Here is an 18,665-nt window from a genome sequence, read left to right on the forward strand (position 1 = left end):
TTACCTGAGAACCTATGTAATTAATGTTTACCATCTGAACAGAGCAAGCAAACACCTAGATAAACCTGTTAGGACACTGGCAAGTAAGAAGCCCTTTCAGATGTGCAGAGCAATGGATGTGGCATTAAAACGAAACAGGCTGCTGTCCTTTACACTTCAGCTCTTACCTTACTTCAAAAACACACTCCATCTTCACATGGTGAACCCACCTTTAAGATGCAACTACAGAGATAGCAGGTAAGGAAGAAAAAAGGGAAAAGAAAAAAGTGGTAACTGTCATTGATATTTACAGTTCAACTCACACACCCTGGGGCTCGGAGTCCAGGTGGCCCTTAAACAGCCTGGTGTGTACACAAGTATGTGTGTGTGTGTTTGAGAGAAAAAACGGGGTGGTGTGACAGAGTATAACAGTGTGTGTGTGTGTGTGTCAAACGAGGCCTCTCTGATTCATGTGCCTGAATTTTGAAACACTACAAGGACTTTGTAGAGACTTGAATACCCTCTGGGCAAAGTACAGAACACACACTTCACTCAATCCTTCTCATCAGATCAGACCTGTTTTTAGATCTTTTTCACTCACACACACACACGCTGCACTTGACACCTAAAGTGAGCTTTTAAAGGGCAGAGAAATTGTCCAAACATACCATAATCTCTTAATGACTGAAAATGTAATAGATGACGACCAAATAAATCTTTGCCATTCGCCACTTGCTATTTGTTGTATTTGGGCTTAGTGTGCTTTAATATTTTGAACAAAAACTACATGGAAATATTTTGTTTGATTCACCGTCACAGTTAATTCTTGGATATATATATATATATATACATATATATATATATATATATATATATACACATACATACATGTTGTCTTTGAAGACGGTAGAATGAATGAGTTTTACAGTAATTATTTGAAATAGGTAGAACATGTCTTGCATACATTTCTATTAGTGTGTTTCCTATGAACATTTCAGATCAAAGTCAACATGAAGCTGAACTTAAAATATCAAATTAAATACTTAAGAGTGGATTTATTTACAAAACAAGCACATTAAGTATGAAGACAGATCAAAACTGATGATGAATCTAGGTGTGTGCATTTCTAGGGGAAATAAACTACTTTTTACAAATGAAGCAATGCGATCGTTTTATAAGCATTTCATTCTTTAGAATATATTTCTGATTCCCTAACACAAATAATTTTAAAACATATCAAAAACACACATCAGGAAAAATAGAAGCTTATAAGACATGATAGGGCATGTAATGAGAGAAATGTACTTTCCTTTTTTGTTGCATGTTATAGTTTTCATCTAACCGCGCAACGCCTGAAGGTCAGACTCACCTGTCTACACAAATGTGCTCTATGGATTCAAGCTAATGATAGATGTCATTAGATTACTAAAGGGCGTAATGATAAAATATACTTCTGTATTCTCTAGACAAACAACCTTAAGGCTCACTGTGTGTACTGTGAACTTGAATTTCTCAGGTCATTCCAGTATTAAGGTATTAACACCCTAAATTTATGAGTACACATGGTATTGATGTGCCAAGGAGGCACACAAAAGAGATTCAAACTAGACAGACAGATAGATAGATGTATAAATAATAGCTGAAATTTCTAGACTTCACTTGATGTCTCCACTGTTGATGTACTCTAAAAAGTTTAGCATGAAGTTTAAAAAGATTTGAGCAGAGAACATTCATTTGTGATTGTTGATAATAGACTTTTTTAGCGATCTAATCTGCAACGGTGAAAAAGGCACTCTTAAATCAAAGGCAACACTTCAAAAATGACCCAATTTGATGTTACAAATAAAACAGAGATAAAAAAGCTAAACCTGGAGACCAAAACAAAAAACTTTAAAGCGTCTGCTTTAGCATTGTTTATCAATGAAACATGGAAGTGAATAGATTAATTTTAATAAGACAAAAATATGAAAGCCAGGGCATTTTAAAAAGTGATAAAGGTCTTTCAAAACCTTTGATGTCATTAAAGTATATATATATATATACACACACACATATATACACTTTATATATATACACTTTATATATATATATATATATATATATATATATATATATATATATATATATATATATATATAGTCATCCTCACGTTGTTCCAAACCTGTACAACATTTTTTTTTTTTATTCTAACACAAAAGATGATATTTTGAAAAACGTCTTTTTTGTCCCTCCATACAATGAAAGTCTGGGTTCAGTATTGCTGTGTTGAGGTGAACCCCATTGACTGCCATTGTATGAACTTCTTTTGTGTAGAAAAAAAATAAAGTCATGCATGTTTTGAACTATACACAAGCGTGAGTATATAATGACTTGATGAGCCCTTTAAGGTAGGTTTTGAGTTTTTTAGCTTAGGGATGTTGGGTAAGGTATTACCGATAAGGAATATTAATGGAATCGGGACATCTTTTTCCTTCATTGGAGAAAAACTTTTCAAACTCAGCACAAATAATAAAAGAGTTTGCTTTTCATCTCAAACATTTAAAACTAAAATGTTTTATTTACTCTTATAAAATATTAACCTTTAGAAATATACACAAATGAATGTAGAACATCAAAAAAGAGCTTGGTATAACAAAACAGACCAGAGGGCATGAACTGACTGTACAAAACAACTCAAATAACAAGTTTCTCTCTTTGTGTTAGCAATATTTAGTGCTTAAAGATTTATTTTTTCCATGAAAAGGCCTAAAAATAGGCAGTTCATTCTCTGCCGAGGCCTTATTGGGCAGCTGCACTCCAATGTCAATGCAGTTGTGTATGACACGGCCTTCATTTCCATAGAAAAGCCACACGACTACGCCATGGAGGAGCCGCTTTTCCCCGAGCCATTCACATCCATTGTTTGTCGAGTCCTTTCATTGTCTTTAATCACAGCCCTACAGTATCAGAGTCCCTTTCTCTCTGTCACTAAGGGAAACAACTATTGCACTTGACATGATACAGGCATCGCAATGACAGCAATAGGGACTTGCTCCCTTTTTCTTTGTTTCACAAAACTGTCCCCAAAGTATGCAAAGTTTCAGATGTAGTACAAGCACCAAGAACTAAAAAAAACCTGCTGGGGACGTTGCATCTGAAGTTTGCATAAAATAAATACGAGCATTGTTGTGGCCTTTGCTGGCTTGTCTCTTTATAAAGCAGTTCGTTAAAGCCCAGCATTTACTTAATTTCTTGGCCGTATGTTTGTGTATAGAGGCCCAGCTCATACACAGGTCGCAGGAGGACCTGCCGGTTCATACTTGGTTTTATGTCCTTTCAGTGCAGGATGAGGCTTGAGGTAAGGTCCACTTCCTGTGAAAACACATGCAGCCTTCCTCCTCGTCTTCTTTTTAAGTTTGCGGCTGAAAACATTCTGCCATGACTGTAGTGTTTTAGAGGTCCAGATCCACATGCCGCTGGTGATGCCCACCACCAGCAACATAAAAATCTTTACCATGAAGATCTCCACGACCGGGATGGAGCTCTTCATCACACACTCCTCGCCGCTCTTACTGTCCTCAGTGCACTTCTGCTCTCCTGCTAGAATCTTCCAATAATCCATGTTGAGACGCTCGTAAAAATAGCAGGCTATGACGCAAGTGGCAGGGACTGTGTAGAGTACAGAGAAGACACCGATCCTAACCATCAGCTTCTCAAGCTTATCCGTATTCTCCCCTTCGGTCTTCATGACCTTACGGATGTGAAAGAGTGCCACAAACCCTGAGAGCAGAAAGGAAGTGCCAATAATGAGGTAGCAAGAGAGGGGAATAAGAACAAAACCCGTCAAGGCTTTGACATCCATGCTGCCCACATAGCAGACCCCCGTGAACTCGTCTCCTGCTACCTTCCTCATAACCAGGATCATGATGGTCTTAATAGCTGGTATGGCCCATGCCGCTAGATGGAAGTAGCTGCTGTTGGCTTCGATGGCCTCATGACCCCATTTTTTCCCAGCTGCGAGGAACCACGTGAGAGTCAAAATGACCCACCACAGGGAACTGGCCATTCCGAAGTAGTAAAGAATGAGGAAGACTATAGTGCAGCCAGTGCTTTCCAAGCCTTCCTGGATGATGTACTGAACACCACTGTCACGGTCACAGGCCACATTTTCCACCCCCACGAAAAGTCTTATAAGAAAGCCCACAGAGTAGACACAATAAGACATAGACAAGAAGATGATTGGCCGCTCAGGGTACTTGAAGCGCTGTGGATCGATGAGGAAGGTGAGGACGGTAAAGGCACTGGAGATGAAGCACAGGATGGACCAGATGGCAATCCACACCATGGAGAAACGCTTGTCACCCTGGCTCCAGTACACATCAACATTGGAGTAACACTTGGGAGCACAGGACTCGCTCTTCTGAACATAATGAAACTTTCCAGGGTTGCTGCATGTTGTCTTACCGACCCTTTCCTTTATTGGCAGATCTTGGCTGTTACCTGGCCGAGGGGGTCGGGAGTCAGGTGGCTGAGTGTGGGAGCCTTTCGGGGGCTCGTCAGTGCCGTTATTGGGTGCCTCCATACAGAGATAATTGGGGTCATTTTTATTTGGCAGTCTGGAGCAGTCCAGTGACTCAGGCCAGTTGAAGTTAAAATGCTCCATGATTGGAGAACACTTCTGCCTTGCCTGCTCACACATTACTCGGCACGCTGGGATGGGTGTGGATACCTGCTCCGTGCACATGGGAGCGTAGAGCGAGCACAAGAAAAACTTCAGATGACTGTGGCAGCCAACCTCAATCAGCGGAGCAAACTCGTGCAGCTTTATGGCCGCCTCACTTTGATCTTCATGTCCCATTAAGTTCGGCATAACTGTCAAGTTGTAGCCAATGTCCTTACAGAGTGGAATGGTGATCTCCTGGCATCTTCCTTCACCTGGCCGGTCCAGGTCGATGGAGCTGATAGCAGAACAAAATCCAGCCATGCACAGCAGCACAAGGCTGAGTCCAAAAGTGGCAGCAAACATTGTCTTTTAATATGAATTCATGTAGCAGGGATTGTCTTTCAAAAAACAGTGTATTTTTTACTAGAAAAGTTGCTTCATTGGCGCTTATCTGGTTTACTAAAAAAGTTAATGTTACCCAAAAAATTTGCAAGGTGAGGATGAATTATTAAAAAAGAAAACTTTTTCCTTTGTGAATCTGAGTCAGTAACTCCAGACAATCAGTTCAGTTCAAATGTAATATCTGTCAAAAAAATCTTAAGATAAATAAGTATTAGAAAACTTTCACCATATAGAGAGGTTTCACACAGTTTATGTTCAAATCCCAGTCCACAGATGATAATTCCTTCTTCTGAAGCTCTTTTGGTCTTCGCCTGAGAGATAATGTTGACGGTCCGTTTCCCTCATGAAAGTGTACTTTTCAACTCGCTCTCGCGTTACTTTCCACATTCATCCTCCGCAAAGTGTATCCAAACGGAACAAACTGAAGGCACGGCGTCGTTTTATCGCAGTCATCTGAAAATGAATGAATCCGCTCTGTAAATGTATGAATATTGACTTCAGCTCGTCTCCAGACACTCCGCTGCTCCGTCGAGAGTTGTCTGTGTCTGAGCTCCTCCGCCACCGTCCTGAACTAACCTGCCAAAAGATCCGCCTTCAAAGGCAGCTGCTTTACATAAGAAAGACCAAACTGACACACTGATTATCCTTAAACCGTGCGGAACTGGCTGTGTAGACCTCAAATCCTCGTCACCATTTTACCACAAGATCACAGTAAATTTCTCACTGGCCATTTGTTGTTGTTATTGTTTTCTCCCCCGACGAAATCCCTCTGATGATTTAGATACACTTTTCGGCGCAAGTCAGCGAGAAATCTCTCGCCGAGGACGACCAAAAGGACTCTGTGGCTTTCCAGTCGAGATGTGTTCCTTTTCTCTCTACAACTGACGATTTTCACGCTCCGACCATTGTGGGAAGAGAGTGTGGAGAGAAAGGAGAGTTTTTATTCCTTGAAATTCCCCTCGCTTTTTATTGTTGACTGAACTAGGACTGATGGCTAAAGTATGTGACTACTCTCACCCCAAGCATCTGAATCACAAAAAAGTGAAACCATGTGACTTTTGAGATGTTATTAATAAAAAAGCGAAATGTCATAGTTTATGATAAAAAATGTGCCACTTTCACTTTCTTCAAGACAATTTCCAAAGAGATTGTTGACGTTTATTTATATAGGCTAGCTTATGTTGTAACCTATGTATTTATAAATTATATCCTGTTCAGTTATGACGGTCCCTCTGGAATTCCTATGGAGTTTATTTTAAAATGGTGGTTTTCAGTTTCTGAGTAAAAAATAACAATGTAGCGTAATGTACATTTTTATTTTTATTTTATTATTATATATATTTTTTTACTTAAATTGCTATGCAAGTATGAATTACTGCACAAAAGACAACAGTGGTTCATTAAGCATAAATTCAACATCCTTGCTTGCAGCTTAAATGTAAAAAAAAAACACCGTTTTCAAAATTCACATTTGAGTTATGACTGTAGCCTGTGTAATTTATGTTAGAACAAAATGAAAGTCTCTTACAGGAATGTTAACCACAGACCTAATTTTACTCATAAATCAAAAGACTACTGACATGTTTAGTGTTTCTGGGCCCTCTGCCTCTTTCTTCAAACATAAACATGATTTTTTAAAATCCATTATTTAAGTTCCAAAGTGTCATTTTGCCATTTCACTTGTCACAAATTAACAATTCACTCCAATACTCAAATAACAAAGACTGCGTTGTGCCAGAAGTTTTGTACACAACACTGAGTGCTTTTATAAATCCGCTGCCATTTCAATGCTTCAAATGAATATGTAAAATTCTGTCCTCAATGTGCAAACGTAGAACAAGTTGCCTTGTAAGCAGATGTGGGTGTGTAATGACATAAAAGACATTCTTAACTTATACTGTGGCAGTTTCCATTCTTCACCCTCTGCTCTCAATCGTAAATACTTGCATGAGTACAGGATAAAAATGCCTTAAGGATGAATTGTTAGACAAAGAGCCTTTCAGTCTTGTTTTAGTGGATTCATCTTTGACTCATACAGGCACTAAGGACTGGCAAGCCAGGGCCTTGTCTTACCCCAGCTCTCAGGGCTGTATGTACAGCACACTCCTTAGGGGCATCTATGCATGCCAACTCCCATAGCACACTACGTTAAAGTATTGGTATGTCGGAGGTGACATGTCAGAGTTCAACGGTCACTGTGTAAGCAGGGATTGAGGGTTAATGCTCTGTTGGTCATTTTCAGTAATAAAAAACTCTCAACAATGTTAATGAAAAAGAAGTGTACTTCATGTTACAGCTACATCAGCTCAAAAAGATGGTGAAAAGTGTCTTTACTGATGGTGTCTTTACTTGCTGTTGCTGGTAAGCCTCATGTGGCATCTGAAGAAGGCACAGAGGGCCTAATGGAGCAAGATATACCAGAAAGCATAGTGCTCTCTCATGTTACCCAGTAAAACCATGATATATCTGTGCAACGCCTGATGACCATGGTTTTCTGGAGATCTTTGTCAAAAAACTAAGAGCTTTTTATGACAGCTTGTAAAGTTATTTTCAACGTATTTGAAAAACAAAACTAAGCCAGTCCTACTGTGAGTTGTGAGACAGTTTACAAGACTGAGATAGTCACTTTAATCACTATTGATATCCCTCAGAGACATTAACAAACTCAATATAATAAACTTGAAGCCGTACTGAGCACTACTTGGTATGCAAATTGGTCATCTTGGTCAGTAATCTGAATCAAATTGGTTCAAATTATTCTTGAAATTTGGTATTGCAGTAGGCCTACTGTATTATAAATTACTCATCTTTTTTTTCATTGGCAAGTTGTTTTGGTTCATTCAGCACATTTGGCAACCTGATAACTCAGAAAACATTTTTTTTTGCAACAGTTTTTTCATTTGGATGTCAAAATGCAAACAGGCAGTCTGTCAAACAGGTTTTGTTTAAAAAGGTTATGATATTCACCTGGTATTTTTCATCTTAAACAGCAGAGCATTGCACAACACATTGTAAAAATCCACCTAATTTAATTTAAGCTTAAATTGCTCTCTCAAATTTTTACATTTGGTAAATTATTTTGATAAGTTCAAGTTATGGAAAAACATATGTTGCCATGGCATATCATAACTAAGGCCATGGGTTTGATCAGGGGAATGCACAAACTAATAAAATGCATACCATGAACTGCAATATATGTTGCTTTGCAATAAAGTGTCTGCCGAATAGTAAACTAAGCCCAGTTGAGTTGTTTACAAGACCTTACACATTTTTTTCTTACCTTACAGTGCCTTACACTATTATAGTCCTACTCAAAGTACAAATTTAGCCTACAACCCTACTAAAAATAGCCTTGAACCCAAGTCAAAGAGCCCAAAACCTCCCTAAAACCAGCCAACAGACCAGTTTGACAATTCTGGAAGACCATTAACACCAGCAAACCAGGTTGGGCCAGTTTAATAAAAGGATTTTTTCATTCATAAATGCCTGTTTGACATGCCGTTTAACCCTGGTGTTGTTAATAATGATGATCACATGTACATACAAATCATCATTTTCCTTTGCTTTGATATGTAAACACCTTTTCATCGCTTTTGGTATTAATGAAGCCTTTCAGGACGTGTAACATTTCAGAGTGCTGTATGAAGCACACAGACGGCCTCATTAGCTCACTGATTGACGCTTCTAAAACATACATATAATACAGAGACAGAATCTTAACGGGATACCCGTGCCATTGTGCATTCAGCCACAGCTGATTTGTTCCCGGTATATTTTACACGATTCTGTTCTGTGATTGTTTTGCAGTGCATGAGGATATTGCTTTGAAGAACAGGAGAAGAACAGAGCAGAGAATCATGACCATTCAATCTTTATCATCAGTAGCCTTGACAGCTCCTACTTTCCCTTTCATGTTTTGTTTGTTTATTTCTGCGTCTAGCATCCACCAACCTCACCGTTTCATACTTGGTCCGTTCTACAGTTATCCTTTATACCCACACACCCACCAACCCACTCACAAACGCACACACACACATGAACTTTATCTCTTCCAAAGCACAGCAGCAGCAGCAGCTCGCTGAGTTCCATCTTGGTGGAAATCAGAAAGTGTGAGATAATTCTGTAACTAATAAAGAGAAGGGAGGCCCTTTGATGGCTCAGACTGAAAAGATATTTCATGTTTTTTGTGTGTGAGGGATTGGGGAGATGTGTGATTCTATGGAGCCTGTGCGCTCCCCTGCTGTTCCTCTCTGCCTAGAAGCTGCCCCCCCCTCTAGCTAATGTTATGGAAAAGGAAGGCATTTTAGGGCTGCCTCCCCCCTCTCTCAGCCCCCTTTTTTCTTTTGTTCCCCTTTGAAGAATGACTTTAGACATTTTATTTACATATTTAACCATGGATGAAAGAAAAGAGGGTTGTGAGAAAGAAAGCTCCCCAGGCTCTAGTGAGAATTTTGATAAGTTTAAATGAATGGAAATCTTATTAGCTTTTTTTGCTTAAAGCTTATGTTTTTGGTGACGTTTTACATGCTGAGACTGTGGCACAACAGGAGAGGCCTACATCTGAGATGAGGTGGACACGAAAGTCGTCCTCAACCACCTCATCCTCCTCAACAAAACACCTTTTTTCCTCACTGATCCTCCTACAGTCGTCAGCTGCAAAAGTCAAAGTGAATCTTTGCACACTTCAACCCGTGCATTAGGGGGAAAAAGCAAGTATCAGCTTGAATTCGTACAGCTTATTTTTATATTGCAGAATGTGTGTGGTTTAAAGTGTGGGAGCTGCTGCTGGATTTAGGCCCTGAAGGCCATGTTGGTTACAGATACAGGAGGGCCACAGTCATAATCTGCTTACAATGTCTCTGTTCTCCTCTCAAACAACAGTGTACTTTGAATCAGGCTGCACACGTCTGCTATCAAGTGTATTTGTATAAAGATTATATACTGTATTTCTTTATCATTTTTATACTTCTTTATACTTTAAAGGCATGACTGGTAAAATTAAGCAATGCTGTCAAAGCTTAAATATATGACAAAGAAAATAAACATTTTATATTATTGTAATAATTTATGATTATAATAATCATTAGTATAATAATATTAACAATTAAGAAAATAAAATTGATATGCCAAATAGTGCTTGTAACAAAATAAAATAAAATCATATGTCAGTCACTTTTGTTCTGCGAGGATATATTAAATTTATCAAAAGGGACAGTAATGACATTTATAATACAAAAGATTTATATTTCAAATAAACAATAACAATATATATCTTTAATCAATACATTTTCTATTGATCAAAGAATCCTAAAAATATCACAGTTTTCAACAATATTAAGCTAATAAAAATAAATAAAAAATATGAAGATACTGAAGAAGTAATGGCTGCTAAGAATTCTGCTTTGCCATAGGCATATATTACTTTTTAAAATATATAAAGAAAGAATACATTTATTTTGAATTGTAATAATATTTAACGATATTACTCTTTCAAAAACCACATAAAGACCACACACTTTTAAACGAATATATACTGTATATATGTAATTTTACTTATGCAACCAGTCTTATATCAAACTTATTGTGCCATGTATATATTTAAGTAGACTGCTCTTTAATAGAAGAACCTGCTATTTATATTCTGCATCTATATAGTCTCTACCCAAAAGTATTACATTTTAGTCAGATCTCTCTGTGATTGCGTGAGCATGTGCGAAATTCATTCATTCTTGACAGACCAGCAAAGGATGAAAGTTATACAGCGGTGCAGACATGTCTATCCGAGTAAGAATTCAGAATCACAGACTACAAAATGAATCCCCTCATTGCATAGATCCCCCTCATTTTCAAAATGCAAAAGGCTGTTTAAAAAGTCGCCTCACTTCTCTAATGTGTCCCTTTATGTATCAGACACTTAATCATAGGCTCACTTTAAAAACATGAATAGATTTTCCATTGTTGTAAGAATTAGCACTGACAGATGAAAAGCATTGCATTAAAAAAACTTCAAAAAGTAAATTCTGAATTGTAAACAGTTTTTTTTCTTGATGTAAGACACATTTATATTTTTACAAGATTCACCACAAAAAACCTTCATTGGGCATTAACAAATTTGGCTTAGTTTATTTAAATTTATGACACATATAATCCACATTATAAGCTTATTTTTCACAACCCAAAACTGGATCACATCAGAGATAATCAATAAACAAAGGCCTCAGAAACAACATCAAAACATTGCAGTTCTTGCGGTCGGGTTGATTTGTAGGCTTGAGCTGATGGAGAGCTCTGATGTGTGTTGTAAACACGGATGACTTCATGTGTTGTGTTAGTAATAGAAGTGTCAGAAACTCACTTTGAGAGCCCGTCTCCAGAGCCGCTCTTCGCTCTGACCTCATTCAGCTTTCAAGTGGCCATCTTTTAACTGAACTTGAAACTTTGAGTGTTCACACAATCCCCAGACAGGCAGGCCAACCACTGAAATTACATCTTTTACAACCCCAATGCTGCAAAATGATTTGTCAGTGTCATTTAAGTGCAAATGTGCTTATTAAAGATTAAACTTTTAAATGTGGGTTAGTATATATGTGAGGATCATGGCTTTAAATGCAAAGGCATTGAAACTGTCTCATCTGAAGTAACGCTGCAATAAATCAGCAAAGAACTTGAAGCCTTCTTCAATATTTAGATTTTAGAACAGTGTTTATGTTTGCAGAGTACTTCTGACATATTGAAGTGACTGAAAAGTACCCAGAGTTCTTGTTGGGGCACTTGAGTGTCAGTCACTAATCAGGAGGGACTCTATGTTTCTTGCTCTTGCCCTCTTTTTGTCATCTAATCTGTCTCTGTCTGAGTGGCCAGGCTGGAATCAGTAGTCCTGGGGGTTAAGAATGAGGAGGGGTGATGGAAAGAGAGAGGGATATAAAAAAGAGGATATGGGGACACCCCACTGGTTTTGCTCAGGAGGAACCATTCACACAGAAGGCCTTCTTGGGTTATTCCCACAGTACTCTCTTACTGAGAAGACGCACACACAGACACACACTCCAGTCAAATTAGATTAGAGTCCTCTTCTTTCTCCCTATACTGGCCTTTTCATTGCAATCGACCCTTGACTTGCCTCTCAGATACACCAACACATATAGACAAAGACTATATTTATTACTTTGTAGACACACACAAGACAATATACAACTTTAGGTTGAGTTTTTTTTTCTTTTCACTATGTGATTGCTAAGGTGTTCTGGGTTTCGTTAAAGGCTGGAACACACAACACAACTTTTAAAATCTGAACAGATTTTAAAACACTAGGCATCATTGATGACTTTGTAAATGGTTACAGAGAAAAACTGAGCATCATTCATTAAACAACTGAAGATCACACACTACTTCCAAGTCATGCAGAAACATGCACTTTGTTGCTAGGAGACACATGACAAATGAAAAGTATTAAGCATATTTAATTTTTTTTTCTTCCAACTGGATGGAATCAAAGTTCGAAGTAAAAAAAATCACAGTCTACTATGTGATTTTCTGTGAAATCTGTCATCTATGATTGTTCAAAATCTGTAGACTGGCTCTGATTTTTGGAACGTTGACTCCTCTAGACTGTAAATTGGGGAAAATATGGGGAAAAAAAGCTGTGCAATGTATTCTAGCCTTAAGACAGTTGTATGTGGTTACTTATTGATCCTATTGCCTGTATGATATTCTGGGTTGAACCAGCTATATGTTAGTCCGTAATGGGGCAATAAGTTATTTGCGAACCACTAAATATTACTTAGTTGAAACTAGGAGTGTGCGATATTGAAAAAAAATATCTTGATATTTTTTTTGATTTTTTTGATAACGATAATTAGACGATATTTTGGAGAGTTTGTTATTGTGCTGATATCTGGGACGCGCAGATGGGGGAAGCGAGCTGGCACGCATGTGAAGCTTCGTCAGCGCGGACTTAGAACGGCATTGCCTAGCATCCTTCTAGCGAATCTCCGCTCTCTACCCAACAAAACGGACAAACTTCTTCTGCTCTCCCGGACAAACAAGGATTTTTCAAACTCTGCTGCTCTGTGTTTCATGGAAACCTGGCTGAACGATGCCATACCGCACAGCATGCTACATCTGCCTAACTTCCAGCTGATCAGAGCGGATCACGACGCAGAATCAACGGGTAAATCGAGCGGCTTTTACGTGCTTTTACATCAGTGAGAGGTGGTGTACAGATGTAACTGTGTTAAAGAAGATGTGCTGTTTTCCTTCATTCTTGTGAGTGTCTACATTCCACAGCAAGCGAACGTGAGATCAGCTTTACAGAAACTTGCTGATCAGATCAAAGACACAGAACAAAAACACCCAGACTCTGTTTTAATCATTCTCGGGGATTTTAATAAAGCAAATCTCTCCCGCGAACTGCCAAAATACAGACAGCACATTACATGTCCCACCAGAGACAGTAATATATTGGATCACTATTACACAGCGATAAAGGACACATATCACTCTGTCCCACGAGCAGCTTTAGGACTCTCTGATCACTGTTTGGTTCATCTCATACCGACCTACAGGCAGAAACTTAAATCTGTTAAACCTGTATTAAGAACTGTTAAAAGATGGACTAATGAAACAGAGCGGGTTTTACAAGCCTGTATCTCTCTCCCTGATTGGACTGTTTTTGAAGCTGCTGTAAACGATCTGGACGAGCTCACAGAGACTGTAACATCTTATATCGGTTTCTGGGAGGATATGTGCATTCCTACCAAGACTCATCTAACTTACAACAACGACAAACCATGGTTCACTGCAAAACTTAGACAGCATCGTCAGGCCAAAGAAGATGCTTACAGAAAGGGGGATACAGTTTTGTATAAACAGGCCAAATACACACTGGAAAAGAAGATCAGAGTGGCAAAGAGGAATTATTCTGAAAAACTAAGGAAAAATTATCTTCCAGTGATTCTGCTTCAGTGTGGAAAGGTATGAAAGATATCACCAGTTACAAGACACCATCCCCCAGCACTCTAGAGAATCAACAACCCCTAAAGTTTGCAGATGACACCACACTGATCGGCCTCATCCAGGACGGTGATGAGTCTGCTTACAGACAGGAGGTTAAGGAGCTGGCTGTCTGGTGCAGTCTTAACAGCCTGGTGCTTAACACGCTCAAAACTGTGGAGATGATCATGGACTTCAGGAGAAACCCCCCTGCTCTCCCTCCACTCACCATCATGAACAGCACTGTGACTGCAGTGGAGTCATTCAGATTCCTGGGCACCACAATTTCTCAGGACCTGAAGTGGGACATTCACATTGACTCTATTGTCAAAAAGGCCCAGGAAGTTCAACCTGCCACAGGAGCTGCTGAAACAGTTCTACTCCACCATCATTGAATCCGTCCTCTGGACTTCAGTAACTGTCTGGTTCAGCTCAGCTACCAAATCTGACCTCAGAAGACTACAGAGAGTAGTTCGGACTGTTGAGCGAATCATTGATACAACCCTCCCTACTCTCCAAGAACTGTACTTATCAAGAGTGAGCAAAAGGGCTGCTAAAATCACTCTGGACCCCTCTCACCCAGAACACTCCCTCTTTGAACTGTTGCCATCTGGTAGACGCTACAGAGCACTGCGCACCAGAACGGCCAGGCACAGGAACAGTTTCTACCCTCAGGCAATCAATCTCATGAACACTTGACATTAAACGTGGAACACACAACACTATTATACATTATTTTTTCACCACACTTATTTTTTCATTTCAAATTTGCACATATCAGGCCTGTACACACGTAGTTGTCTAAATTATATATTGTGTTTTTGCGATTTTGTACATTGCTTATTTGTTTATTTGTATATTATTCTTTTATTATCTGTGTCCTGTCCTGTTGCTGTCTTTCTGTTGCACTGTAGAGCTTCTGTCACTATAACAAATTCCTTATATGTGTAAACATACTTGGCCAATAAAGCTCATTCTGATTTTGATTCTGATTCTTAAACACGAACACAATCTAAACAGAGCACCTCTGTGTACATCACTCTGTCTTTGCATGCCAAATAAAAATAAATCATAAAATAAATGTAATTTCTTATGTCTTTTTTTGTTGTTGTTTGTTTGTAACAGGCATAGTTTTTGACATTTTTTTACATAAAAAATACATATTACATTATTTCATGATTAAATATCTTATTTCAATGTTAGGTATCGTTACATGAGTTAATAAACAAAAATTTACAGCAAACTGTTGTTTTGGAACACAAAATATATTTTTATGAATGTTGGTAATATTTTGTTGACCATTAATTTTGCATTGTACAGACAAACAAAACAAAACACAGAACAAAACACTATGATATTTAAAAAAAATTATCATGTTCTTTTATGTTCCACAGAAGAAAGTGAGTAAAAAGTCATTAGAAAGGACAGCTGATAATGACACAGAATTGTTTTTATTTCTCAATAGTGATTGAATGAACTAGTGTGTAAAACAAAAATTCAGGCAAAGGTCTAGAGCAGCGTGTGTCTGTGTGTTTAAAGGGAGGGGTGTCAGTGAGAATCTGTCCAGCTGTTCATTGTGTCAACCTGTTACTTCCCTTGAGAAAGGAAGTGAGGCGTCTGTGTGTGTATGAGAGAATCTGAGCGCAATCTCTTTATTACTGCCATCACCACACTTTGTCTCTCATTCTTCACCCTATTCAGCCACGAAACCTCTCGCTAATGCATTTACAACTGGGTGTTTGCAGTGGGCCTCAGCAAAGATTAATGTACATGCTCCCGAGAGAGAGCGAGAGCGTCTACGTGTGTTTTGACTAACAAAAGCCAAAGGCTGATCCTAAACATCATGTCATAGCCTTTAGAATAAAGCACCCAGAAAGCAGTGCCTGTAAGGGAGCGATTCCCAAACTAGCACTATGTTTAATTGCCCAGGTCCGTAGAAGCCTCTGAATACAGGGAGCTGTGAAAAGACCAGTGAATTATGACTCTCAACAAAGTCTGTGACTGTTTCATCCCGCCGCAGACTTGTGAACCAACTGCCTTTAAAATCTGATGAAAGAGAGAGCGCGAGTGAGTGAAAAGATAGATTAAAAAGAAGTCCTTTCCCCTAAGCTTCGAGCACTAAGCAGCTTTCATTTATTCTCTTATGTCCTAAGTAAGACGTTCTGTACTATTACTAAAGGCATTCTGCCAAACTTTCAGTGGAGGACTCAAACTTCACTTGGGTTTGTAGCACTTACGCATAAACAAATTTAATCACTGGCTTCAAGGAGAGTTTTAGCTTGGTTAAAATATCTAATAGGACTGTTCAGTCGACTTAATTTGATGATTTAGAGCCGTCTCGATCCATCTGAGGAAATTACAAATAGAAAGGGCACTTTTGGAGGGTTTATTTTTGGGCCCAAGTGTGAGAGACAGAGGGAGGGAAAAGAGAGATGATGAAAGAATGAGAGCGAGAGAGCTTTGGAAAAGGAAAATCCTCCAGAAAACTTTCCTCTCCATTCATTATAGCGCATAGAAGCCAATTCATGCAGCAGCAAATTGAGATCAAAGTCAAATTAAAGCTGACTCGTTCAAAGGCAGATAAAACTAAGCGAGCCTGCAGCAAAATTTTCTCCATTGATTTCTTCCTCCTTCACTTTCTCCTTCGTTCTAGTGCTCCCCTTCTCCTGTGATCCTTGCGACTTCCTTCTAAGAAGCAAAGGCTTTAAGAAGTCCTGCAGCAGAGTGCTGACATGACTGAACAAACACAACAAAACCCCTAAAAGTTCAGACAAGACAAAGCACCACAATAATACAACTCATAAAAATTAACCACACACAATAAACTTGAGCTATTTTGAATGGTGATTGAGCTTGGTTCTAAAGCCTAGTAGGCAACATTATAAAGCATTATCAGTTCTCCCAGGTTTCCAAAAAGAAGAAATCTTAAATGTAGGCAAATTCAAAAACTGCATCATATTTTTCAAATAGAACGGAATCTTATAAAAAAAATAAAACCAAGGCAAACTGTGTATCCGCATTGAGTGACAGCTTTATTCATTACAATATGATCATTCTAGTATTATCATGTTGCTTGCTTTCTGTGTATTCTGTTGCAGTCAATTTCACCCAAAACTTTTTTTATTAGACTTTTCTTAACTGTTCAACACCTTTTTTCCACTCCATTTTGACTGACAGCTCAATTCTGATAATTGATCAGCACTTATTTAAAATTCTCTACAAAGGCGTTAGTCTCATGCAGTCACACTTGAGAACATAACATCTAGCTCAATCAGCAATTCAGGTGACCCAAACACATTGACTCAATACTTTCATGCTGACTGGCATATGCTGCACATATTCCCCATTTAGTGAGGCTACTTCACCTGATCTTCAATGATAGATGTGCAGAGGAAATATAACTAATAAAATGGGATCACTTGAGAATCCTTTTGCAATGGGTTGGCCAAGCTGGGAAAATGATACTTTTTCCGATAGCCTATAGATAAACACGTGAAAGCATCTCTTTTATGTTTAACTACAAACTAAATTCTTACACATCTTTTATACTTTTTAACCTGGGACCTTCACAAACTTTCTTAAATCCAGCATTTAGCTGCTTATGTGATGCACTCATTGCCACAACTTTCGTGAACACAGTCTTTGTTAACCATTAAAGACCACAACAAACTAGCCTCCTGAAAATCCTCTAAAAGTCAGCCAATCAGATTTTGACTTATGATTTCGCGAAAGGGTTTCCAATTTAGTGTGCCATATGCATCAGAAACTCATCATAGGAACAGGGATCTGTATATAAACGGCTAGGGAGACTTGAGGAAAGAAACAAAGACAATGCGACAAAAACAACTCAATTTATTGTAAATTGCTTCACCTGTCCATCACATTAAACAGTTAAAAACGCCATTAATAAGAATCTGCAGAACAAACAAACTAATCTGAATGGTTGTTCAGGCCTTGGCTAATATATGGGATATTCTGCAATAGAAAATGTGCTCAAAAATATTGTTGCGATAGGCTAAATTATATATTGATTTTGTGGAAGTATAATGAGGAGAACTATACTGAGGAGGCATAGTCCTCAGGTGTTTACATATAACGTTCTTATTTTAACTCAAAGATATTTTTTTCAGAGGAACTGTGTGGGATAAGATGGGGGGACATGATATTTTCATTCATGTGTTGTCTTTTCACCCGAGGTTCGGCATTTCCTTTCATGCAGCCACATGTGGAGTGTCTCTTCCTCTGAAGTTGTGTTTGGATTAGGCAGGACAGGAGGAAGGGAACTCGCACATTTTCCCTGGAACTGGGTTTGCCTGAACCTCTCACAGAAATTAAATAATTCCATACACACCATGAGAGGAAGAGAATGAAACAAAAAATAAATGACATGAGCGTTGGAGTCATCATGGGTGGTGTAAAAAAATAGACAAAAAGAGGGAAACCAGAAAATGAGTCATGACATAACGCTAAAAAATAAGGAAAGTTATATGGGCAAAAGGAGATATAAATAGATTATGAAAGGTATTTGACACCCTTATGATTTTTTAAGACAAATCATGTTCATTCAGTGCAACATGAAAGGATATTTTGAATGATGTACTGGCTGCTCTTTTCTGTGCAATTACAATGAATGGGACTGGAGCTTTCAAGC

At 38.5% G+C, this 18,665-nt stretch overlaps 1 protein-coding gene across 1 annotated transcript; it reads right to left on the minus strand.

The window, feature by feature from the left end:
- Window positions 1-2,511: 2,511 nt before the first annotated feature.
- LOC306849896 (frizzled-10-like) lies at window positions 2,512-5,564 on the minus strand. Its single transcript, XM_079385271.1, has one exon. The coding sequence runs from the start codon at window positions 4,982-4,984 to the stop codon at window positions 3,242-3,244; it is 1,743 nt and encodes a 580-aa protein (XP_079241397.1). The 5' UTR covers window positions 4,985-5,564; the 3' UTR covers window positions 2,512-3,241.
- Window positions 5,565-18,665: the final 13,101 nt, after the last annotated feature.

The sequence above is a fragment of the Barbus barbus genome (assembly GCF_936440315.1).
Source record: "Barbus barbus genome assembly, chromosome: 29".
NCBI classification, from domain to species: domain Eukaryota; kingdom Metazoa; phylum Chordata; class Actinopteri; order Cypriniformes; family Cyprinidae; genus Barbus; species Barbus barbus.

Coding starts and splice junctions, on each gene's coding strand:
- LOC306849896 (XM_079385271.1), bottom strand. CDS start 4,984: ATGTTTGCTGCCACTTTTGGACTCAGCCTTGTGCTGCTGTGCATGGCT.